General features: G+C 32.0%; 2 protein-coding genes across 2 annotated transcripts; one reads left to right on the forward strand and one right to left on the reverse strand.

Moving 5' to 3' along the window:
* Window positions 1-190: 190 nt before the first annotated feature.
* LOC106711119 (hemicentin-1) lies at window positions 191-8,350 on the reverse strand. The gene is made up of 17 exons (XM_045683549.1): window positions 8,095-8,350; window positions 7,621-7,850; window positions 7,404-7,538; window positions 7,037-7,117; window positions 6,706-6,834; window positions 6,212-6,377; window positions 4,576-4,751; window positions 4,167-4,236; window positions 3,878-4,038; window positions 2,678-2,849; window positions 2,053-2,301; window positions 1,858-1,930; window positions 1,370-1,572; window positions 1,090-1,267; window positions 791-885; window positions 404-557; window positions 191-314 (listed from the first exon to the last, which is right to left on the reverse strand). Exons 1-17 carry the CDS (start codon window positions 8,294-8,296, stop codon window positions 191-193), a joined length of 2,598 nt encoding a protein of 865 aa, XP_045539505.1. The 5' UTR covers window positions 8,297-8,350.
* A 3,113-nt stretch (window positions 8,351-11,463) lies between these two features.
* On the forward strand, window positions 11,464-27,547 carry LOC106711075 (hemicentin-2-like). The gene is made up of 20 exons (XM_045683435.1): window positions 11,464-11,657; window positions 12,822-13,051; window positions 13,452-13,577; window positions 13,706-13,795; window positions 14,022-14,150; window positions 15,219-15,384; window positions 15,679-15,860; window positions 15,951-16,029; window positions 17,578-17,735; window positions 17,833-17,998; window positions 18,132-18,380; window positions 18,457-18,529; window positions 19,017-19,213; window positions 20,503-20,677; window positions 21,332-21,426; window positions 21,670-21,808; window positions 22,338-22,465; window positions 22,818-22,949; window positions 26,899-27,033; window positions 27,426-27,547. The coding sequence occupies exons 1-20, from the start codon at window positions 11,543-11,545 to the stop codon at window positions 27,545-27,547; spliced, it is 2,886 nt and encodes a 961-aa protein (XP_045539391.1). The 5' UTR covers window positions 11,464-11,542.
* The last annotated feature ends 302 nt before the right edge of the window (window positions 27,548-27,849 follow it).

Genomic DNA, 27,849 nt, shown 5'->3' on the forward strand with positions numbered 1-27,849 from the left:
TTTGCAGTAACATTCAAATTTTATAGTTAATTATAAAATGGTATATTTTCTTGTAATTTTTTTTACCTTTGAAAGAAATAAAAAACAATATAAAACATTTTTTAGGCTTCAGTGTATTTAAATAATGTTTCTTAAAAACACAAGTATTACAAATTATAAAGCAAGAATTTTTTAATATTAGAATATTGAATTAAAATATTTTAAGATCAATTTTAATTGTATCAGAACCGGCCATGTTTTCTGCCAAACAAATATACGATCCCTCGTACGATTTTGATACATTATTCAAAGTGAGATCGTTTATAGAACTTCCCCTGAAATAAAAGATAAAACTATTATTCACATGTTCTATTGTTTATTTCAATTTTTTAGTTACTGAGAAAAGAAAATCATCATTATTTACCTCAATAAAGTTGTGAGAGTTGAATTTAGTGCTATAAATTCCCATTTAGTCGAAGGTACAGGATGACCGTAGTGCACATGACACTGTAAAGTTATCGATTCACCTGCTCTGATCGTTACTATTTTACGTGGTGGTGGATCAATGTACGGGGGAACTGGAATAAAAGAATTTAAAAATATATTTAGCCTTGAGTTCGTTTATCAAAGTGTATTGCTTTAAGTTAACCTCTGTTGATACGACCGGGTCAAGAACGGAATGTTTTGTTTGTGTACGGATTACAATGTTATCTAACTATTTGTTCAATGACTTTCTTGATACTTTATTATTGATATTTTTAACAATACGTGGCTAAGTGCTTGCCGATCATATTTTTTGATGATAACTCACCCAAAACATTCAGTGTTACAATTCGTTCCGCTCTTCCTAAATAGTTCTCCGCGATGCAGTAATAGTTGCCAGAGTCGATAGAAGATGCTGTAAACCTGTAAATTAGTCATAATCATTAATTAATATCTTTTTATATCATATTTTTAATTTTTAAATACTAACAACCATTTTATTTCTCAAATGTCACTAAAGTTATACTAACAAACACCTCATAATTATAAAGAAATAGACAATAGTAAACAGTTTTATTGTTTTCTTAGACTTTGCAATGAAGTAAACTAGATTATATTTTCTTGTACCTGAGCGTGTTCCATTCATCAGTTTCATGTCTACTATCAAGAGGTATGATAATGTCATCTTGTTTCTTTTCCCATTTTACTTCAGCTTTTGGTATAGCGTCGACTTCGCAAGATAATTCAACATCTTCATCTAATCTCACTATCTTCAATTTGTCATAAAACTTTATTTTCGGTGGATCTATAAAAGAAAATTTCTTTTAACGAGCAATTTCTGCGTATCTTTCATCATCTTACTCTTTCAACTTTAATTAATGTGAAATTGAATTTTAAAAAGACTCACATTCAACTTTAATTAACAATTCCTTCGAATCTGATCCAAAAATGTTTTCCGCTTCGCATTTATAGATACCAATATGTTCGGTCTTGACTGATGGTATTTTGAGATGATTTTCCTCAGCGCTGACACCTTCAGGAATCTCTTCGTAACCGTTTTCAGTTTTGAATTTCCAATTCACCTTTGGGGCAGGTTTACCTTTGTTAATTCTAGAATTGAAATAAGAAACGGTATATAAAAATATCAACTTTTCTATAAAATAGTTTTTTTTTTACTAAATTATGATTATACATATTATAAATATTATAAATATATTTGAAAAGTTTTATTGCTTTATTGTAAAGAAAACCAAGTAACCTATGGGCAAAACGCAATAATAATCATAATTTAGTAAAAAAATATTTTGTAGAAAAGTTGATATTTTTATATACCTGTGTAATTAAATTGGTAATTGCTACAAGCGAATAGAATATAATGAATTTTAATTTACTTACGTGCATTCAACATTAACCCAGTCGTCCAGTCGTAATACGAGCTCAGAATCCTTTAATTCTATTTCTGGTATTTCTGAAATGATGATTTTGAATAAATACCTAATTTAGCTATAAATTAGAATAATCGATTCAGGATTTCAAGTATTCAGAAAGAAAATACTTATAAATAGGAGAAAAAAAAATACATTTTCTTACCAACTCCTGATATATCTACTATTGCTGTATAACTCGCATTTTGAACATTATTACTGATTTCACATCTATACTCTCCTGTCAGTTGAGGAGTCATATTTTTCAATAAGAGCATACTTTGGTCGGGTATAATTTCTAAGTTGTCTGAATTTTCAACTAGCGAATCATTGTGGTACCATTGTATGGATGCATCTGGATATGCATCGACTTTACAAAACAGCTGACCCTCTTGGCTGTATTCAAATGTAGCATCTGAAATATTAATGAAAGAAAATATAATTAAATTATTCAAACTTTCGTGAGACATTATTACTAACTTATATAGAAACGGCTAAAACACTCACGTATAAATGTCCGGTGTCGTCACCGACTAGTTTCGAGCCCTTCGGGGGCTCTTCATCAGGGTGAGTGGGATTGGTATTATTTCGCGGACGCGGCCCGTCGCTCACTAAGTGAGCCGGACACCGGACATTTATACGTGAGTGTTTTAGCCGTTTCTATATAAGTTGAAAATATAATTCTTCATCGTATGGAAAGTAAAAGATTTGAAGAGCTAACTGGTGTTACTGTTAACTTATAACTTACATCTCTTTTATATTTCTTTATTTTCTAAATATGTCTTTCTTACCTTGTGGATATTCTATAACTTCAAATGTAAGAGTTCTATTGACATAAAGATACATGGTCAAAGTATCTTCTCCTTCCGAGGACTCTGCTTTGCAATGTATTGTGCTGTTTTCGGTTATCCTATCAATGTATGCGTAGCTTATAAAAACTGATCTTGTTTCGAGTAGAGCATCCTATAAATAATTCTCTTATCATCATACATTTCAAAACTTTTTAATAATCTTTCAATCAACGGCCACAGTGTTACGGGCGCAATGGCGGACTTTTGGAACATTAACTAAATCTCATTAATATTATAAATGCAAAAGTTTGGATGAATAGATAAAAGTTTGTTCCCACGTAACTCCACAACGACTGGCTGTATCTGGATGAAATATGAAACAGAAATACAAAAACAGAATAGCCAAAGGCGACTAGTTTTGTTTTATTAGACGTGACCGAAATCGCTGTCAAGTTTAGTATTCATGCATCAATATATTTTGATTTCTTACACAAAATTAAAAAAAAAAAAAAAACTTGTTATTTTAATAAAAGAAATAAGGATTTGTATATTTTCGATCATTAAGTGGGAAATATTAAATTTAAAATAATTATCAAATTATTAATGAGGACGTATTTACCTCAAACAACTAAATAAACCGATAATTTTAATTGTTAAGAAATAATAATAAAAGCGTTCGATACTCGATTTTAATTAACTTATGCACTGTAACTATCGGCCGACGTGAGTTACTTTTTTTTTTCAGATGTTAATAACATTGTAATTTCCTGTGTCCAAACTAATGAAGTAAATTATTTAACGTTTTTGTGCTTCTCAAGGTCTTATAAAATAACTTTACTTGGTGATAAAACCTAATATCTTTTGTGATGGTAATCTTAGATGATGTTAACGACCTTTAATACTTATTTAAATAAAAAGCTTTCCCAGTGATTTAGTCCACACGGAAATAAAAAAACCGAATTACTAGCCTATAGAACACATAGAGTATGTTCTAAATATATGTCAAATTTCAGCAAGATCCATGCAGCTGTTCTAGAGATACCTTTAAACAAACAAATGAATCTTGATCCCACAGTCAAATTATTTTATATAATTTTGTGGGACATAGTTCTATTTTAGGTTTTTATTGTATTGTAAATAAATAAATAATAATAATAATAAACAATATGTAAAATTGTATTGTAATGTAAAATTATTTACCTCTGACGGGAATATTAGTCCAGTGTCATCGGACCACGAGATATTTGGCTTGGGATAGCCGGACACTTTACAGGCAAGGGTTATGTTAGCCTTGTACTCCACTAACGCCACTTTCGGTTCAATCCATTCTATTTTAGGTCTTTGGAACTGGAGTTCTTGAACTGCAATTAATTAAAAGAAAATTTTAGAAAATTATTACAATAAATACAAACTAATTGGATAAACTAATGTATACACTTTTTACAGAATTTGGTCAGAACGAAGGTTAAGTAACATAAAAAAAACTTACTCAGTTTTTGAGTAGTTAGTGATCCCGTCGAGCCTTTGATGACTTGATAGGATTGATCGTGACCGTAAATCTAAAAAAAAAATATATAAATATTTTTAAATTAATTGTATTTTACTTCAAAATTCAAGCTGAAAATTCTTTTTCCATTGTAAAAATTCATTCATAGATTACTATTAAGATTCAAAGTTTCCAATCATGAGTAGGAATGGGTTTATTGATGAGATCTATTTGGACAGAGGGGTCCTTTGAGAAATATCCGTTCTCTTTTTCCCCATCTGACCTTCCAAGTTCTATAAATGAGAACAGCCTCTTACGACTTCAGACTGCTAAGATCTACATTGAATGTTATTTATTTTATTAATCTAAATTAAAATAGAAACATTTTAAAATAATTTTATATGTATCTTACTGTAATTTTAAAAGATGTCTCAGGTTCGAAGTATTCCTGCGCCGAATATAAACCTAAACTTCTATCGACAATTTCAACATCCACCTTCTTGACATGGCGACCGTTCAATTTTATATAAATCGATTTCAATTCAATTGATATTTCGGCTATTGCGATGGATATGTAATTGATCTTGCCTGAAAATCATTATCTAATATATAAAATTCTCGTGTCACAGTTTTCGTTCACATACTCCTCCGAAACGGCTTGACCGATTCTCATGAAATTTTGTGAGCATATTCAGTAGGTCTGAGAATCGGCCAACATCTATTTTTCATTTTTTTTAACTGCGCGCGGACGGAGTCGCGGGCGACAGCTAGTAATTTTATGATAATCCTCACAATTTGACGGTTAACTGTTATTATCTTATCATTCAGGAAATAAGTTGGCCTAAAATTAAACATTGCAACTGACATTCAGTTATCGCTTGTGAATAATTTCAACCATTCCATAAATTCCATTTTGCAGTTTCGAGCGATAACATTATAAAACAAATTGGCGTAATAATTTTACCCCCTGTTATCGGCTTTGGTTAATCACAAGTTTAAACACAACTATACAAAATAGGTACAGTGGCCTCCGCTGATGCTATACATCTTTCAGAAAAATTATTTTAATTGTAAGTGAGTTTAAGTGAACTACCTTGCCGTGAGTTACGTGAACTGTACCACTAACTTGTGTATAGTATACGTTACTGCTAAATCTTGCCTTTATCGTTTCAAGAAAAACAAGACCTTCGTACGATTATCGCTTTAAAAGTGTAATACCACTAACAAACGTCACTGTACCTACGTACTATAAGGCAGAGTAACGATAGCTATTATAACGATTTTTTTTTAATAATAATAAATCTTTATTGTACATTTTAAACATATATTTCATTATCTCCTTTACTAGATTTCCCTGTATTAAAAGAGCCAATGTCTTCCCTTACATGTTAAAAATATGTACAATTTTTATAAGGTAAATGAATGTTTTAAAACCAAATGAGAACAATAGTAATTTAGAAAGCAAAAATTACACCGTGGCAATATGCGTGTGTCTGGTGTTGATTGTGTGTTCGCGTTTATGTATGCGTGAATAAGTAGTATTGTTAATCATTACATATCAATGATTCACAATCGTTATAATCCATATCATCTAACCATTTCTTAGTTACTTTCCTCATTCGTTAAAACATTATTTTATGAGAACTCCAACGTAAATGGTCTATATTAATATGTTACTATTAATGTAATTTGAATTATTGCATATCTTATGCTATTAGGGCCGAAATACAAGGAATGGAATATTCTATATATACAGCTTCAAGTGGTATCAACGCAGTTTGCATTCGCCGCCTAAAATTTAATTAATAAATATAAGTCGACCCTAATCTTACGTCTTACTTTTATCATAAATGCGAAGGTTTGGATCGATGGATTTGTGTTCGTTAATAAATGTCCAAAAACAGCTGTACGAATCATGATGAAATTTGGAATAGATGTAGAACAATGTCTGGAAGAACATACATATAAGCTTTTATTTCCATGCGGACGGAGTCATGAGGGACAGCTAGTATACCATAAGGTAGAGTTGAACATTAAGTTAAAATTACCTGGTAGAGGTAAATTCGTAGTCTCCTTCATGCTTCTTGCCAATTTAGGTGAAAAACCTAATCGAAAGTTTACTTCTCTTCTTTTATAAATTGTTACCAGTGTTTTCCCTTGGCAGAATATTTTCACAGTATATATTCCAACAGTTGGTGAAATTAATCGTATAACCTTTACCAAACATAAATAAGTTTATGTATTAATACATTAATATATTTATCGGAAATGTAATTTTGTGAGAAAAAGGGACGCACAATTGTAACGTTATGTAACATGATAAAGTGTGGATAAAACGTTTTATTTAAGAGTTTGTTGTAAAGGATTACTAGTGCACTTTGTTTACAAACTCTATATTTCGACTTGGTATGAATTATAGCTAGTTCCGTTGGTTTCTCTGTATAACACATTATCGTCATCCCTCTCATAATATTTGACGAAAAAGAGATAACAATATGTGTTAAACGGGAATTTTGGTTTCAGAAAACCACGTTAAACTTACCTTAGAATGCAACGTGTTAACTATTCGATCTATTACAGGAGTTTGGCCATTGTCGTCCAGAATTTCTAAATTCGGGTACTCGCCAGTGACTGTCATAACCACGTCTTTTGTGTAACCATCAATTGAAATCTAGATAATTGTGTTATCCATATTAGTATTTTAAAAATAATCTAATAAAGTCACCTACTATTTTTTTCACGACCACGAGGATCAAAGATTTTTTTTTGGATAATGATTCAAATACATAACTCTGTATTGCTTTGAAGGTACTTATAATGCAACAAATCTGAATATATATAGGTACTTTCAACATTTAATCAATAACACTTACTGTAAACTGCTCTGGTCCAACTTTATTAGCCACAATCTCAGTCCAATCTGTTTTGGATATTTCTTTTATCATTCTAAATACCTGAAAGCAACGAAGTATTAATGTTATTATATCGTATTTTATATTATTTGAGTCCAATGGATTTCATTAGCTTAGCTAATAAGTAAGCTAGTAAAAGATTTTTTTAAAACCATCGTACATGATAGTTAATATAAACACAAGATAAATATAAATAAAGTTTCTTTTTTAAAAAAACGTTTAAAGGAAAGTGTACCAATTAAGGTTTCAAGAGAGATATAAATATAAGCAAATTTAGTCGATGAACTAGCTAATAGAAACTGAATTAATAATACTAAACAAATATCACCTGTCGAAAATTATTCAGCTGAAGTTGAATAACAGAACCGGAACAAGCCTTGGCAACGTCAAAATATGCATCAATTGTACCGACAACAGTCTTCGTACCACTGGGTACACATTTTCCACTCAGTAAAATTATGACCTAGAATGTAATATAGTTAGTATGGACTCTGGAGTGGAGTATGGTAGTAAGTAGAGTAATCCAAGTATCTAAAATTAAACACCTGACTGTTTGTGCTCCGGCACAAATTTTCGATAGAGTTTAATTTACTATTATTGCTTGCATATCCATCGGTGAATACAAATATCATTGAATTTGCTTTACTGGCTGTCAATGCTTGCTCTATCGCGGGCAGTGAATTCTCTGGACATTCGTTGCCACCACTGACTTCAACTATATTTACTACTTCAACAAGTTTGCTAGGTGTTTTTAAAATAATAGGAGGTCCGCAACCTAAAACAATAAATAATGGTTTTGTAACAGTAAAAGTCATGCGAACAAGATTCGGCCACCTATCACTAAAATAGCGATATGCCCATAGACTCATTGAAGATGCACGAGATTAAAAGGGTCCAGATATGCTGGTTGCAGATGGTGTAGCTTGTGACAAAAGAACAGAGGTGAGAATGCGAAAAAGGATATTTCTTACCTAAACATCCTCCACCAAATACACTTAAATGAAATCGCATTGACTTACCGGGATCATCGAAAGGTACCAAAATGTAGTTATCTATATCAAACAATGGGGTCTTCACGACTGATTCAATGTTTGATTTTATAATATCTATTTCTTCACGCATCGAAATTGTAGTATCTAATACAATGGTAAAACTCTTTTTGCCATATTCATTTGCTGTTACAAAAGCTGACAAATACATTACACCGAAAAATATTAACATTTTAATACGTTCCGCGTTTGGAAATGTGGCGAACGTGCAGACTTGTGAAGAAGAAATAGTTATGCTTAACTATAAATCTAACATCACAGGATCTCTTAAGGTGAAGTTGCAATGGAATAGATTTTAATAAGTTAAATTATCATAATATTTACATTTATGTTTGTTGTAAAATATGTTTTTGTCTTATTATTATTAAACTTAATATAAGAATGAGAGGGAAAACGAAATGTTAACATAAATGTTCCTGCAGTAGAAACCTCCAGTAAGCAAAAGGTTAAGGGTGCAAAGTATGTGGGTTTTATACACACCCATAACTAATATAACATTACATATATTGTTTGTAGCTTTTTCCTTATTAACTAATTTTGTTTTTTCTAAATATATGCTAGTTTAACTTCCACTTAACAAACACGCGATGATTTGTTGCATATATTGATAACCTTTGAATGATACATTGTTGTTACTTGATTTAGAATTAGTTTTCGAGAAATTTAACCCTATTCTCTGTTGCATTGCGAGCAAGATCTATTAGACACATAAAGGTCCATTGATATCCATGTAGCTGATAGCATTATGAATAAATTATTCACATTTAGTTGCAATTGAAAGGTATCATTCATAACATTTGCGTCAGTGGATGTCGGTTTCGATACACTCGCAATGTATAAACATACTTCCGCAGATATTTAATCACACTAAAAATGTAAAAAAGACTGTGAGCAGGATGCATTATTTTTCACTCTGCTGCTACCTACTGATTATGAAAAATGGATTTGAACGTGTAAATACTCGTAATTGGAAACAGGCACAACTAAAATGTATTAGTATTTCTTTGTATTGACTTTCCTTTTGGTGTTACAAATGCTACTTCCTTCCGCAACGATCCCAACTAACGATTGGTAATTTACCGTGAAGAGCAGACTTAAACTTATTTTCGGCGAACAATAAGGATAAGTGTGAAAAATTGATAATTGTTGTTGTGACACGGAAAAGATTTACATTATGGGCGGATTTCTCTTCTTGTTCGTCGTGTCAGGCGCCGTCAGAAGTTTGATATCTTACACCTTAGACAACAAAGCTTCTCAAATCAACGGAATACTATATCTAAGATATGGAATTTAAATGGAATGAAAAAATAAATGTCTCACACTTGAAAATGTCAATATACTGCCACCTAAAATCACCAGAATGACCTCATCTATAGGAGTCAATAATGTTTTGAAAGACACACAGGACGATTATCAAGACAAGTTGTATTCTATTTACTAGTTTTTATTACTAATTTTTATTTTTGGTGTTTTTTTAGAATAAATTTTTTTATTAATTAGCTATTATGTTATATTTAATTTTAAAAAAATTCCTCCCAAGTAGGGTTGGCGACAGGCAGGCGGCCGGCCGTAAAAACTTAAGCCAAAACTTCAAGGTTCATAAAACCTTGTGTGCCGACCTCACGTAAGTGGGATAAGGCCAGGGAGATGATGATGATGATGCTACCTACTGATTATAATGTATATTTAGAATAATCCAAGTTTTAATATCACTTGCTTTCACTAATACGATTAATAGAGTTAAGAAAAATAATTGTTAAGAGTGCCAAAAGCGATTCAAATTCATGTGAAATTAAAGCTCCTTTTTTGCTATAATAATATTTAATCAAATTAAAGCAAAAAAGAAAGAAGGAAAAATCATTTTTCCTACATTCAGGATTTTTTTATAAAAGAAAGTGGCAAGCAAGTAAGCGGCAATAAGTTAATGGTTGCAGACGCGTTGCTTACTTTTAATAGAGGAAGGTTGTGTTGTATTGATGTGTAAAAGGACAATAATTCCTATCCTTATTAATATACTTATGCTTTTTGCGTGCTAATATATTGTAACATATTGGCATATGTTTTTGTTATCGGCAAATGTATGTTCACTTAACAACCAGTGCCACCATCTCAATTGCCTTCCAAACATTTAAAAGTTTAAGTTTTTACATTTAAGAAATTGTTACATGATTTCAATTCAAGAGCGTTTTTATTTTAACTCTGAATTAAATAGGTATTAAATTTGTTCAAATAACAACGTCAAATTTCCTGTTCTTCCTGTCCTTATTATGAACATAGCAGGAAAATTACTATAAAGATAAGGCTACATAACTAATTTTATTATCTTAAAACCAACATACCACTTAAAAATATTTAATACCTAATAACTAAATTTTATTACATTAAAATACAATATGCATAGGTACTCTTATTCATGTAAATTTTTTCACTGCAATATTTTACTTTATTAAAAGACGCCATTATAGATAACATAGGTCAAATAAATCTATAGTCAACATTTTACGATGTGTTTTCTTACATGAGCACGAGAACCAATATTGTAAAACAGTATTTTCTTCTCCACATTCACATTTACCGAACCTAGACCGGTAAAGGTAGGCTCAAGGAAGGTATGGATGTATTGTGTGAAAGGTTACATGCTCAATAAAGGGAGTGATAATTGAAATGACTAATAGATGGATCTGTAAGACGAAAACTTGGTGCGCCGACCGTACATAGGGTGGTGTAAGGACAGGGAGATAATGATGATCATTTTCTCGTCTTTTCTTTTCGCTTCTATTCTTTTCTTTTCTTTTCTAATCTTAAAATTGCAAATATGCGAAAAATTTACAGCAGATAGTTACTGACATCTTCTTGTTGGATGGCGGATTGTTTTTTATTATACATTAGATTGGGAATATATTTCTTGGCAGATTTTCACGTTTCTCGAACAGTTGAAACACGATCCTCATTCAGCATAAGGAGATAATATTTAATGAAGTAGTAGCATAGTGGTGTATTTAAAAAAAAGCCGATGATTTTCTATAAAATTGCAATTTGTAGTATTTTCCATCAAATTTTCTAAATGAACTCATACAATTCAGCTGTGGGTATGTTTTGTCATTAATTTGAAGTGTTTGCTAGTGATTAATAATTGTTTTTAAATAAGGAAGTTTGTAAATACTTATTTTTAGATCCAAAGCTGTTGTCGAATACACATTCGTATCCCATCCCAGTAACCGTTTGGGTTCCGTTTGATAAATCTGTGTATTTTGTGTCGGCTACCGTGAGATTAATACGTTGTCCTCAGCGTTCAGCCAGCAGCATGAACGAGAGATTATGTCATAATATTCTTGTGCTGACCATTTTAATATGTCCAATCTTCTCTCAAAAAGTGATCAACAGTTCTTTAATATTTGTCATTGATAGAACTAAATCAATGTCAAGAGATATAAAAAATGTACTCAAAAGTGCTGACGGATTATTCGACGCCATTGTTAATTCCAATAAATCGGAAATAGAAAATTTCGTAATGGTTACATTTAATGACCCAGGTATTTATGACATAATCATATTTTTAATTATTTATTATTTTAATAATTTTGTATATTACAATTATCATCTCCCTGGCCTTATCCCACTCACGTGGGGTCGGCACAAAAGGTTTATAAACCTTAAAGATTTGACTTTAAGTTTTACGGCCGGCCCCTTGCCTGTCGCTAACCCTACTTGGTCCTCCTAATTTTGTATATTACAATAAAGTAAACAAAATCTCAGAAGATTAAATTCAATACAATAAAGGCTTTACTTTAATGCAATTATATTGGCTCCAATTTATGAAGTAACTAGCGCTAGTTATAGTCCTTGTTGGATCTAGCTCACTATCGGACTTTGTAAAATCCTGGAATCTTGGCAGGGTCGCCAGATGTTGAATTAACTTAAATAAAACACTTACTTCGTCCTTGCGATCCAAATCTGACTGTATTTTTTTTTCATATATCAAATTTTGACTATTTAACACTTCGAAAAAAGGATTATTAAAAAAAGAGAATAAAAAATGTGAGTTTCGTTTAATTATCTACGGTCAATTTTTAACAGTCCTTAAGTAAATATATCATTTAACTGTCAAATACGAGTTCACGTTGAGACATTGTCTAAATTCGCGTTCTTTCGATACGTGATATGAAAAAGAATGACTTCCCTTAATTAATATTTGCATTTTATTGAACTTTTTTATTTAAATTTTCTTAGTAGTAGCTTAAGAACCCAGTGGCTCAAGAGCCAATGACGGCAAGACCTTCTTTGGTCTATAAAAGCTGAAAGTTTTTCTGTACATTTTCCATGTACAGGTTAAATCGACCAGTGTCTCGAGAGTTTAGATTGTGGTTACTTGGGCAAGCAACAGGTAATTAAGTTGTATGTACTATAATCTAAAAGTAAACCATGCAGTAAAACAAAAGTAACAGCGTCCTTTCGTAAATACGTCTTTTTCGATGATGCCATGTTGTCTCGAAGAAAATTTAAAAATTAGTTTATTACGGTTACAGCAGATTACGAATTTAAGGTACTATTTTATTAATTAACTATAACCCAAAATCAATAGTCGCTGATAATTTTTACCTGTATTTTTAACTCATGGATAGAAAAACTTTCAACTTTTATAAAATAACGGAGGTCTGGCCGTCGCTGGCTCCCGCTCTATAGCCAAACTATTTCAGATGTCGAGTTACGTATCATAACGGATAAGAGAGATGAATTCAAAACTTCGTTACGGAGTCTTCGTGCTAGCGGAGGCGGTGATTGCCCAGAAATGGCAATGTCTGGGATAGAACTGGGACTTAAAAAAGGACGCCCTTATTCATATCTATTTGTTTTTACTGACGCCACAGCTAAAGATGTGGATAAATTTGAAAGAGTGAGAAATTTAGCGCTTGAATTAAATACAAAGGTGGTATCTTTTAAACTAATTACATATCTGAAAATTATAATGATTATATGTGCTTTAAGATTGGTTCTGCTGCTTGATAATTTTTAAGAACAGTATTTTACGCCAAAAAAATGGTCGTAAATTTATAATTTACAAGCTGTCGCCCGCGACTCCGTCTGCGCGGCATAAGCATAAAAAGGAATAAGTAGCCTATGTATTCTTCCAGACGATTTTTTTGACGACGCCAAATTTTATCAAGATACATTCAGCCATTCCAGAGATACCTTCAAACAAATATCTTTGCCATCCATCCATCCATCAAAACATTTGCATTTATAATATTAATATCAAGTATGATGTCGAATTAATTTTTATTTTTATTATGAAAATAAAGTAACACTATTATGTAAACCTGTTTTAGATAATTTTTTTAGTAACAAAATGGCCTTGTCCAAATCAAGTAAATATAGATTTCTCACCATACGAGAAATTGGCTCATGACACTGGAGGCGAATTTTTTTTTATGCAAAAGGAAAATATACCAGAGGTACCCGACATTAGTTTTTGTTTATTATTTTTTGATAAAGAAAATAAAAGAAAATCTAAAAAAATCAATAACATAAATCGATCTTCCAACAATTCAACATGTTAAATACTTTCATATTTTCTTTTCAGATTATGAAGTATGTAATGAAATTAGTGGACAGTAGGAAAGTTGAAATATTAAAAAAACAATTCAATGCATCCGATGACAAGACAGTTGTGGTACTTATTAAAATATAAATTGAATAAATAATAAATAACTGCTTTATTGTAATTGAATGTAACATGTTACTAATACAAATGTGGTTTATAAAAGTTTTTTACTTATCGACAAAAGTCATAAAAAAACCTTCAACATAGAATAAAATTACAATCGATCAAATATACATTTTTGTTTTAGTTAAGATTTAGACACCATTTTTTTTTTCACAAAAAATTACGTTTTCAGGTGCCTTTAGATCCTTCAATAGATAACGTTCTCATGTCAGTGACCGGTGGTGAATCAACTGTAGATGTAAAAGATAAAGACAACACTACTGTTGCCACAGAGGAAATCACAAAAATTAAAGATACAACGGTACGTAACTCGTCATATAAGGGCCACTGTCCACGGAGGCGTAGCTTCATAGACGCTTCAAAATACGCCGTGCAGCTTAAGCAGCCCAGCGTACTGATCTCTATCCACGAGGCGTATTGCAAGCGTACATTGTCAATAATTTGTGAGAATGCAGTCGGACGACGAAGACGTTATTTTGGCTTATCACTACATTCCAAGTCGACGAAAACGACGATTTTATTGGACCCATCCAATATAGAAAGAAATATCAACTGTAGATTTCTTTCGCCACCTCACTCCAAGCCTTTTCAGTTAAATCTTTTCTAGCATATTCAGCAAGATTAGTGTTATACAAACGCGGATATTTTACTATGATCTGAACAAATTTGGCAGCCGTTCCCGCCATTTTTTACAATAAAAATCACGTGCGTTCACTCCTTGTACGCCCAGGCGTACGACAGCCAGTACGGCAGGCGCCATGAAGCTTGCGTGCAGCGACGCGAGCGCGACGCTGCCGCTCCGTCGACAGAGTTACCTTGTTTTGTATGTAAGCTGCAAGCAAGCGTACACCAAGCGTACAATGACGAATACGCGTCTATGAAGCTACGCCTCCGTGGACAGTGGCCCTAATGTTTCCGTGAGTTTCGACTGCACTGACACTTGTTTGGACACAAACTATCATCCCTTACGTTATCTTTGAAAATGGCAGAGACAACAATATCTGTATTCTTCCTCGACGTTACAAAAGCCTTCAGTAAAGTAAAGCACAACGGGCTTATATTTACTAGCTACATGAGTAAGGAACGGAGTACAAGCGCACTCCGTTCGAGCCGGGGAGCCCCAAGGTTCGGTGTCAGTTCCAGTTCTCTTTACCCTCTACATTAAAGATATTCCGCACATACACGGTGTAGAGTTAGCTCTATTCGCTGATGACACCTGCATTTTCACATCCGGTCGTAAACCCAATGTCGTCGTCCAAAACGCTGCCAACACACTTGGTGCCTGATTATTTTTACAAGTTTTTTTTCTACAAATTTTATGTTTTCTTTTGAAATAATTTTTAATAATGTTGATAGTTTCCTTCAACAGGTAGTGTCATGGAATAATACAAATCCAGGAGATTACACGGTGGAAATAAATAGTACCACTAATACATTACTGACCATACATGGCACAACTAAAGTTACTTTTAGCTACGGCTTCTCTGTTACCAAGCCTAATTATTTCAACGAAACAACAAATAGACCGGTTGCAGGTAAAGTAAATATCTCAATTTATCTTAGTATAAACGATTCGAAATTAAAGTAATTTTACGGATTTGCACAGCTCAAAACAGTTGCACCTATCCTGTATGTCTAGCCAGGCGTTTAATTATCTATTATATTTAAGCCAAAGCCGTTGATGCAATCCAGGGTTAATTGTTAATTATCATTTATCCAAACAACCGCAATTTAAAATATACATTTTTATCGAATGAAATGATTGTAAAACACTTTGTCATAGGGCATTAAAAATTAATACCTACATTGAAATATCGTGTCTTTTCCAGATCAAAAGTCTTATATCTTGATAAAACTTAATACTGACGGTGAAAAATTAAATCTTCAAAGGTTACAAGTAGTGAATTTAAAGGACGATATATTATTAGATGAACTTAAGTTTGTTGCTCAGGAAGATCACTATTATATTACAGAACCAATCAATTTTCCGAAAAATACTTTTAAAATAGTGGTAAATATATAATAAATAAAAATAAGAAATTAATTATTCATAAATATTCGAATTTAGTCTTAAGTAACATTGGTCTATGAATTTACCCAGATGATAGCCGAGGATGAAAAGACGAAGGAAGTATTTAAACGTGCTTCTTTACCCATAGAACCGCAAAAAGTACTACCTGGTAAGCAGAGCTGGGCATTAACTCGTTAATCCGTTAATCGTTAATTAACGAAGTTAACATTTTGGTTAACGGATTAACTTTTAAGTTAACTTCAAAAAGTGTTAACGCTTTTGTTAACTTCCGTTAAACTCAACTTCCGTTAATAAAAGTCCGTTAATCGTTAATTAGAAACTTGGAGATGTGCTGTCATTTTGTTTAAATTACGTGCCACGCCACGCTCGTAAGTTCAACAATGTTGGGCGACTGTCGGCGACTCGAATGGTGAACAAACGCGTTGATAATTGATATATGTGAAGTTCGCGTGCAACTGTGATGCATCAGAGCGTCCGGGAAAGACGTGCCCAACAGGACAAAATCAAAAGAAGGTTCGAAATAGTATATTGCATTACGAGTACATATATAAAAGCACGAGTATGTAATAGTCCACATTCCGAACGCTCTTCATCCCTGCAATACGTCACTTTTTGAGCAACTGTATTAAAACACTGTTTTACTCGAGCTTTTTTCTTAAGCTTTTCCAAACTCGTGCGTTCTTTTTCCCAATTGTCAAAATAATGTCTATTAAAAAAATAAAACCAACCTCGAAGTTTTAAAAAAAAAAAAATCATTGAAGTTTTTATGATTCATGCAAATATTACTAAAAAGAAGCTCGTTATTTGTTACAATATCAAATTTAATGATTTGATTCAATGAATTAGGTTAGGTTTCATTTTATTTCATCTCATTAAATTTCATATCAATAAAAATAATCTACTGAAGACTTGGTTGTTTGGGCATAGTTCCCTTTGCCTACCCAGAATGGGTGAAGAAAACAAAAAAATCTCTGTTTGTATTCTTTTACGGTAGGCGCCATTTTCCAAACATTTTAGTTAGTTGAGTTTATTGTGTTTTTATTATACTATTAAATTGCTTCATTTTTGCGCAACTGTATCAAAAATAGTTTAGTACACGTGCGAAACTGTCATTACAACTTGTTCCAACCGTCAACCCTCACCTTGTCTTTTGTCTTTGTCTGTTGTCTTTGCAATGATAGGCTTTCCGCACTCGTATTGAAATATACTATAATGCATTCATACTTGTCTCTTATACTAATGTGTTATAGAATGTATAGTCAAATTACTATTTTAAACAAGTGTCGCCACATAAGTGTGAAATTAGTATGTATAATTTTGGTATGGTTAACTGTTAACGATTAACTTTAACTTTCGTTAAATTTTTGAGAATTTAACGCTTTAACGATTAACGAAGTTAATTTTTTAATTAACGAATTAACGATTAACGAAGTTAACTTTTCGATTAACTGTGCCCACCTGTGCTGGTAAGTAATATTGTTAAAAAAGTGTTAACAACGCACACTTAAGGCTTTCTTGTCTTGTCGCTTTTGACTGCATGTTACAAATGCAATTAGTATCCGTAAAAGCAATGAATTAGAATGTTCTTCATAAATCATACTTGTAAATATAATATTCACAATACTTCCTTCAGTGCTCTAATTTTTGTCAATAAATAAAAATAATAAAAAAAAAAATACATTTATTTCATAACTAGGTACTATGAAAAACGAGGCGCCTGCAGTTACTATATTTGGAGAAACAAAAGTCACAACCTCTACCGGAAATCCTTTGCAACTAAAATGTAGAGTGACCGGTTATCCTAAACCTAAAATTTCATGGGAAGATGCCTTCGGAACGACACTGACATCTACGGTAAATATTATTTTTTTTACTTTTAATAATTTTTATTTATATAATAGAAAATCTCTTTTATATATTGCCTATACCAAAAAAACATTCATATATTCAGGTATCGACTGTAAGGGAGGAATATGAATATTTAAATGTGTTAAACATAGAAAAAGTTCATCAAAGTAGCACTTACATTTGTAAAGCTAGCAATATCATTAGCAGCGATGAAAAAATCGTTGAAGTTGATACAGGAGATCGTTTTGCTGTAGTAAAATTTTCTAAAGGTAATTCGTCTATCAATTTTTTTTAATATTTAAACATAATCTATCATAAATTTTACTTTAATTGAGGAAAAGCTATTTAATAATTAATTTCTATTTACTTTTTTAAAAAAACGTCAACATATTTTACCAACAGATAAAAAGGTTGAGTATAATAAAGAGGAAAAATTATTTTGCAAAGTAAACGCCGACCCACCAGCTAATGTGTTTTGGTATCTAAACGGAAATCAAGTTGAAGCAAATGATGACTTCGATATATCACCAGACAAATCCACTTTGACTATAAAAAAAATGAAACCATACTATATCGGAACAGTTTTATGCGAAGTTCGGAACAGTGTAAAGAGACTTATGTATAATATGAAATTGTCAATGACTGGAGCTGGTATGTAACCTTGAAAATTCCAATGAAATAAATTATTTGATGACATGAAAAGTTGTTTAAATTCCTCATTTTACAGTGGGACCGGAAATAGATAAAAAAACAACTGAAATATTTGTGATAGAAGGATCCAGTGCAATTGTTTCGTGCAGGTAATAAATGCAGATGAATAGGAAAAATATATCCTCTGACCAACAAAAATTGACAAGTTGCTATATACAACAAAGATAACTAACCTGCTTTAAGGAGAGAAAAGAGTAGAAGAACGTCACATAATTTTCTTTAAAAACTTTTCTTTCTTTCCTTCGAAGAGGATGCGTGGTCATATTCACATTACAGCTGTGTTAATATAACTAACTAGCTTTTACCCGCGACTCCGTCCGCGCGGAATAAAAAATAGAAAACAGGGTAAAAATTATCCTATGTCCGTTTCCTGGTTCTAAGCTACCTACCCGCCAATTTTCAGTCAAATCGATTCAGCCATTCTTGACTTATAAATAGTGTAACTAACACGACTTTCTTTTATATATATAAGAAGATTATCTGATATTTTACTGAAATTTTTTCACACAGAACAAAGATATTGAGGATGAATTCAGTTATTTTCTGCATAATTATAAATGTTTGTTTATGTTTAAGGATTTTAAAAGGAAATCCAAAGCCGATGATTAATTGGACCTTCAAAAGTAAAAATAATGATACATTTTATGATATTAAAGAATATAATGAAGATATACGTATTGAAAAAGTTAGTACCAATGATGTTGGGACTTACAAATGTGTTGCGAAAAATGATATCTCCGAGGATTCTCACATTTTAGACTTAACTATTGAATGTAAGTAGCTTCCATTATTATTTTTAATATTATTTGACCCCAAAATAAAAACGCTTTAGCAGGATAATTAAAGACTCAACGATATAATGCAAACATTAAGCCGTTTCTCACTAAGGCAGCTCGAACAAACTTAGGCTTATATTCACCAATTAACAGATTAATGACTACATACAATGTATGGCATAATTCTTGTGTAGTAAAAGATCCTAAACAAGATCATGGTAGTCCAAATATCGCACGATCCATAAATGATGCGTCTCAAATTGATATCTTCTCTAACAAATTGTCTAGATTTAAAAAATATCTTCGAGATGTTATGATTTGATTTTAGTTGTTCCTCTTTTTTATTACATAATTAGCTTCATCACACAAATCTTAATAATTTTATTTATATAAAGTTTTGGTGTTTTCGTTTGTTACTTTATTATACTTGTATGATGTGTACACCTATAATTTGGATAAATTATTATTCAGTTTTTAATTTGCTTTTGTTATATTAGTTATTGTGCATGTGTTATAATTTACCTGTTGGTGTATCTAAATAAATAAATAAATAAATTAAAACTTGAAGTGATACTCAATATCTTATAGTTGGCCACCATACAGACTGAAACGTGCTTCATACGACTCTCTATTTATTTTGGGTCTGCTTCATGTTTGTGTCATCTTTAGGTCTGGACTGCTTAAAGGCCCGCATCCTTTGTTATCAAAGTTTAAAAGATCGACAAATTTCAATAAAACTTAGTGAGATTTTTGGACATTTGTCGGTTGTTCATTAATCAAAAGAAGTGAAAATCACTTTGTTTAGAGCTTACTGCACGAGCTTCTATGCGAGCAGCCTGTGGGCGACATACAAGCAAAAGTCTTACAACGACCTTCGCGTTCAATATAATAATGCCTTCAGGGTGCTGATGGGACTGCCTCGCTTCTGTAGCGCATCAGCGATGTTTGCAGAAGCCCGCGTCGACTGCTTTTATGCGCAAAAGATGCGCATCCCTGGTGCGCAGGGTGCGAGCCAGTCCCAACAGCATACTTAGCTTAATAGCAAGTAGCCTAGATTGTAAATATATTAATCACAGCCTAAAGCTGCATGTGGCGCTTGGTATATAGTTAGTTTATTGTATTGTATTGTATTGTTATTATTGTTACTAACATAGTTCGTAAGTAACTAACTAAATAATGAGCTTGTATATGTTGCTTGAAATAAAGATTATTATTATTATTATATTATTATTAACCTTCTGAATTTAGATGGTGATTTGGTTAACAATTAGAAATTCGCGTTTCAGATGCTCCTGTTGTCCTGGGACAAAGCAATATTTATATCAATCAACAAATTGGGCAAAAGATTTTAATATCCTGTGATATAAAAGGAGAACCAGAACCATTTATCAGTTGGTTTTTGAATGGACTAATGATCGTAGAGTCGGAACTTTACCAAATAGACAAGGATAACACTTTAACGTGAGATTATATTGTTAATAAAACACAGTACCTAAGGTCATTAACTACCGCACTCAGAGTTGTGTAGTTGTTTTTTTAAATGTTGATTTTTATGAGAAATATCCAGTGCGACAGAAAAACAAAGACTAAATAACAGGATAATAACACTAAATAATAATTTTAGAATAACAAAGGGTAACAAGCGAGATAGAATCCGACAAACCGAAAAATGGTTTCAAACGCCGCATGATCCTAAAGTGCATTTTTTCTTTAAATAATCATATACATAGCACATAATTGTTCCAAACATTACCCTCATTTTAGATCTATCGGATTTTACTTGTAAAATACAATATTCTAAAATAAATGCATCAAAGTAATTTCTAATTGATGGAATCGATGACTTTTTATGATTTAAATCCGTTGAACAATAATAATAATTGGCTTTTATATACTTTAGTTGGATTACATTTATATCGGATTAATTACAATATATTTTTAATTAGATTTTAACATAAAAATAATGGACAGCTTTTACCAATAACCAAATATATTTATTTGTTGTAATTGTAATGACTTACGCAAAAATAGCCCTTAAAATATAAATTCATCCACATCTATAAATATAATAGTAGATAAATATAGTTATAGATAGATAAAATAAAGTTTTTACAGTTTCGAGGCTTCCATTAAAACTATGGGACAATATTCTTGTGAAGGTGTAAATAAATTTGGATCTATTAAAAAGATTGCAAACGTAAGCGTTTTTGGTAAGTTTCAAAAACTATACTCCCAATATAATAATTATTATCGCTAGCAACTTTGTGACGGCCCAATCAGTTGGTGCTTATTTAATTATTTGATATGTTTCATGTGTTTGGTATACCGATTATAACTAATTCATTTTTTTAAAGACCTACTTATTTCTTAAGATAAATTTGTTAAAAGTTTCCCTAACATAGAAAAACATTTCACAAAATTAAACCGGGTTCGTAAACAATTCTATTTTTCAGAGCCACTCAAGATTGATTTAGGAGAAACGAAAATTAATATTGAGGTTGGAAGGCAGTTAAGCTTGTCTTGTCCAGTCAAGGGGTATCCAAAACCAAAGATACAGTGGACATTCATGCCACTATACGATTTAGAATTGAGGTACGATAAGGACTCCTACATTAATAAAAAAACTCTAGTTTAATTCGCTTTTTCAATTGACGTAAATTAAATCGAATCACCTTTTTCTACAGGATTAATTGATAGGTTCTTCCCACAGTTACATGCCACAGGTTTTATGGGTGCTATATATATATGAGTTAATTAACTAACTTGCTACTGTAAAATGTATTTAGCCTTTTTCCAAAGTGGCGCGGATGATGCGTTAATTGTGGGCTGTGAAATGACATCATGACTTCCTTAACTTTATTAATTTTAACTTTTTTTGTTTTACAGTTTATTTACACGTATTCTATCTCAACTATAATTATCTTATTGTTTTCGTTTTACATATCAATATAATTGTGAGCATTGGTACTAGGCACATAATATGTGTGTATACATTATGTAAACGTTGTTTTTTTTTTAAAAGTTGCCGATGCCCTGCCAACATTAAAAAAGAACGAAATACTACATTCTACAGACCCCTTCGTATATGTCCACTTCTCTGTCAAATTAGCTTTTGTTACAGAAATCTTAGCAGCAGCAACGCTCAGTTACAAATTCCAGAAGTTAAGACGAATGACAGCGGTTATTACTTTTGCACTGTGACTATTTCTGGTGATGAAAAAACCCATTTATTCTTTGTTAATGTTAAAGGTAGAAATTTAATTATTTTATAATTTGTTTAATTTCTTTCACTGTATTTTTATAATTAAAATAGCGAAGGGTTATTGATTTCTCTTGACCCTGCAACAATATTCTCGCTTTATTAAATTCATACTGTTATTAACAGTCAATACACTATGAAAATATCTTGTTCAAAATAATTAGTAAAATTATTTTTTATTTCAAAGTCAATTTTTTAAACTTTTACTTGTCACGTGATATTTTCCTAGAAAAATAGTAACTATAATAATTTTTCTTTATTGACTAAAATATGTTTAAATTGGTTTTTTAAATACATTTTTGTTAATAATTGTATTTGCTTTAAAATTTTAACCTTTCACAGAACCAATCAAGTCGACAGCCAAGAAAATTGTTGCTGTTGACGGTGACCAGTTTCTAAAAATACCGTGCGAGAGTGCTGCAGAACCAAAGTCAACAATATCATGGTTCAAAAATGGTGCACCTATAACTGTAGGTTAGAATAAACATTATTTATTGTCAGAGCTGGGCGTTAACTCGTTAATCCGTTAATCGTTAATTAACGAAGTTAACATTTTGCTTAACGGATTAACTTTTAAGTTAACTTCAAAAAGTGTTAACGCTTTTGTTAACTTCCGTTAAACTCAACTTCCGTTAATAAAAGTCCGTTAATCGTTAAATTAGAAACTTGGAGACGTGCTGTAATTTTGTTTAAATTACGTGTCACGCCACGCTGGTATGTTCAGCTATGTTGGGCGACTGTCGGCGACTCGAATGGTGAACGAAAGAGTTGACAATTGATATATGTGAAGTTCGCGTGCAAGTGTGATGCATCAGAGCGTCCGGGAAAGACGTGACCAACAGGAAAAAATCAAAAGAAGTTTCGAAATAGTATATTTCATTACGAGTATATAAAAGCACGAGTATGTAATAGCCCACATTCAGAACGCTCTTCGTCCCTGCAATACGCTACTTTTTGAGCAACTGTATTAAAACACTTTTTTACTCGTGCTTTTTCTTTCGCTTTTCCAAACTCGTGCGTTATATTTCCCAACTGTCAAAATAATGTCTGTTAAAAAGAAAAACCAACCACGAAGTTTTTACAAAAAAAATCATTGAAGTTTTTATGATTCATGCAAATATTTCTAAAAAGAAGTTCCTAATTTGTAACAATATCAGATGATTTAATGATTTGATTCAATGAACTAGGTTAGTTTTCATCTCATTAAATTTCATTTTCATTTCATATTTAATAAAAATAATCTACTGAAGACTTGGTTGTTTGGGCATAGTTCCCTTTGCCTACCTCTGGGTGGTTTTTTTTTGTTTTTTTTATTTTACGGTTGGCGCCTTTTTCCAAACATTTTAGTTAGTTTAGTTTATTGTGTTTTTATTATTTTATTAAATTGCTTCATTTTTTCGCAACTGTATCAAAAATAGTTGTTTAGTACACGTGCGAAACTGTCATTACAACATGTTCCAACTGTTAACCCTCACCTTTGGCTGCGCCTCGGCTCGGGTAGACTCTTTGTCCAAACTCTTTGCAATGACAGGCTTACCGCACTCGTAGTGAAATATACTATAATGCATTCATACTTGTCGCTAATACTAATGTGTACATTCTATTAATGTATATGTATAGTCAAATTACTATTTTAAACAAGTGTCGCCACATAAGTGTGAAATTAGTATGTATAATTTTGGTATGGTTAACTGTTAACGATTAACTTTAACTTGCGTTAAATTTTCGAGAATTTAACGCTTTAACGATTAACGAAGTTAATTTTTTAATTAACGAATTAACGATTAACGAAGTTAACTTTTCGATTAACTGTGCCCACCTGTGTTTATTGTATATTTCATAGAAAAATCGTGTTCACCACCCGTTTATAATTTGTTTAGGCAATTTGTAGACACTTCAAATTATGTATAGAATGAATTCTTCCACACGTTGACGTGTTTTATTTCGCTAATTTGTAAAGTTACACTTATTATGGTTGCACTATTATCGTTACCTGCCAATCCGCGATTCTTCATTGACTGTACAAAAATCACAGCCAATGAAATGTCACCTTTACAAAGTGTCGAAATATAACACATCACTTTGACAATGAATTCATTAACGTGCCGAGTATAGGCATGCAAGAGGGATTAGACAAAGTTACATTCTATAAGCGAAGTCACTAATCGAAAAGTTAAAAATGTATGGAAGTGACAATAACTTTCGATATATCAGGTATTTTTCCTATATATTATGACACATTTTGTCGATTCTACTAGTGATAGCGTTAGTCGAATGTTACAATGTCTAGACCGGCAGGATGTCTGACCTGGTGTTGGGCTAAGTCAAACTAATATATAATAGCTGACTTGCGCCCTCCTAACAATGTGAAAAAGTGTCACGAGGTCCTTTTCGTACAGCAGCTGGCATGTCGTGTATTTTCTATTATGTAATTTTCTATGTCCTATATCATCTCCCACCGGCAGCGGCTACAATTACAATTACAAGTTTTATTGGTGACTAGCTTATACCCGCGACTCCGTCCGCGCGGAATAAAAAAAAAAAAAACGGGGTAAAAATTATCCTATGTCCTATTCCTGGTTCTAAGCTACCTGCCCACCAATTTTCAGTCAAATCGATTCAGCCGTTCTTGAGTTATAAATGGTGTAACTAACACAACTTTCTTTTATATATATAGATATATAAACTACAGGTTATAAAAGTAAAAGTTATAAAATCTATCTTATGACAAAAAATCACAATCTCTCAGTCTATGCGTCTCTCTCACCGACACTGCGTCTCTCTCACCGACACTGCGTCTCTCCCACCGACACTGCGTCTCTCCCACCGGCTCTGCGCCTCTCTCTCCGGCTCTCTTGCCGTCTAGATATCCTTGTTTGACTATACATCAAGACCTTTTACTCAATGACTTATGCCTTTACTTTAAAATTTTCTATTACCACGTGCATAATGTAAGGACATAGATTTAAATAGTGACGGTTTAATACAACTAATACCTTATAAAAGGATGTATATTTTTGGCACAGGTGGGCACAGTTAATCGAAAAGTTAACTTCGTTAATCGTTAATTAGTTAATTGAAAAATTAACTTCGTTAATCGTTAAAGCGTTAAATTCTCGAAAATTTAACGCAAGTTAAAGTTAATCGTTAACAGTTAACCATACCAAAATTATACATACTAATTTTACACTTATGAGGCGACACTTGTTTAAAATAGTAATTTGACTATACATTCTATAACACATTAATATTAGAGACAAGTATGAATGCATTATAGTATATTTCATAACGAGTGCGGACAGCCTGTCATTGCAAAGAGTTCCGATAAATATCTACCCGAGCCGAAGCGCAGCCGAAGGTGAGGGTTGACAGTTGGAACAAATTGTAATGACAGTTCCGTACGTGTACTAAACAACTATTTAAATAGAATAATAAAAACACAGTAAACTCAACTAACTAAAATGTTTGGAAAATAGCGCCAACCGTAAAAGAATACAAACTGAGATTTTTTTTTTCTTCTCTTCACCCATTCTGGGTAGGCAAAGGGAACTATGCCCAAACAACCAAGTCTTCAGTAGATTATTTTTATTGATATGAAATGAAAATTAAATTTAATGAGATGAAATAAAACGAAACCTAACCTAATTCATTGAATCAAATCATTAAATTTGATATTGTAACAAATTAGGAGCTTCTTTTTAGAAATATTTGCATGAATCATAAAAACTTCAATGATTTTTTTTTTGTAAAAACTTCGTGGTTGGATTTTCTTTATAGCAAACATTATTTTGACAGTTGTGAAAGAGAACGCACGAGTTTGAAAAAGCACGAGTAAAAAAAGTTTTTTAATACAGTTTCTCAAAAAGTGGCGTATTGCAGGGACGAAAAGCGTTCGGAATGTGGGCTATTACATACTCGTGCTTTTATATACTCGTAATGAAATATACTATTTCGAACCTTCTTTTCATTTTGTCCTGTTGGTCCCGTCTTTCCCGGACGCTCTGATACATCACACTTGCACGCGAACTTTACATGTATCAATTATCAACTCATTCGTTCACCATTCGAGTAGCTGACAGTCGCCCATCACAGCTGAACTTACGAGCGTGGCGTGGCGCGTAATTTAAACAAAATGACAGCACGTCTCCAAGTTTCAAATTTCTCCAAATTTAACGATTAATGGACTTATATTAACGGAAGTTGAGTTTAACGAAAGTTAACAAAAGCGTTAACACTTTTTGAAGTTAACTTAAAAGTTAATCCGTTAAGCAAAATGTTAACTTCGTTAATTAACGATTAACGGATTAACGAGTTAATGCCCAGCTCTGATTTTTGGACGTTAGAAGACTTTGAAGAATTTATATTTGATTAGAGGTTAATATTTTTTTCGTAGATTCCTAAACTTTCAAGATTTCCCTTGCAGGAAATGAATGGCACACTTTGGAGTCAGATGGGAGTTTGATTATTAAAGAGATTAAAACACCCACTGCTGGAATATACGACTGCGCCAATGACGATCGCAGCAAAGTGTATGAATCTTTTGAAGTAAACGTTGCAAGTAAGTTTTCTCTTATCCATTTTATATTTTACCATGACCGTGAACAAGTCCAAGAAATTTTATATTAACTCAATTGAATAAAAGTTAAGAAAGATGGACAAATGATGTCTTATTAAATTGTATCTAATTTGTTTTGAAAAAAAAATACCATGATTTGAATATATGTAAATAGATCTTAAACATGTGAATGAATGTCAACTGTGCTATGCCAGTACTGACCGAATAGACTTCGCATGTCGACGATTCTACGTTTTGTGTACGGAGCGTGAGTTACGTTCGACGATTTACGTTGTCTTGTGTATGAAGAACCTCAGATAATTGAAACTCGAATGAAATACATATGATACTTATATTAATTACTATTTTAATTTAAAGATTATTTTATTTTGCAGTGCACCCGGATGCGAATAATCTGAATTATAACATAGAATATTTCATAGAAAATAAAAATGGAACAGTACCATGCAAAGTAGCGCAAGCGACTACTGATTATATACTGTGGTACAAGGTGTAAATTATTTACTTTTTTATTTTGAATTTCTATTATTAAACAATTTATTCATTTATTTAAAGTAATCAACAATAGATAATCTAAATTATGAGAAAAAAACAGAGTTCCAGTAGCAGGACTTAACTGCTTTAATTGTGATATAAAAGATTTAGTAAATTTGGTAGGAATAGCATTATTTATCGTGTCTTTAAGATTATATGATTCTGTTAGACACGTATCCGAAATCATGTTTAGTTTGAATTTTCATCGTTATTTGATTTATTAGAATCACACAAGTGAATTTTTGCCTTAACGTTTGCGTCATA

Source organism: Papilio machaon, chromosome 22, assembly GCF_912999745.1.
Source record: "Papilio machaon chromosome 22, ilPapMach1.1, whole genome shotgun sequence".
Classification (NCBI taxonomy): domain Eukaryota; kingdom Metazoa; phylum Arthropoda; class Insecta; order Lepidoptera; family Papilionidae; genus Papilio; species Papilio machaon.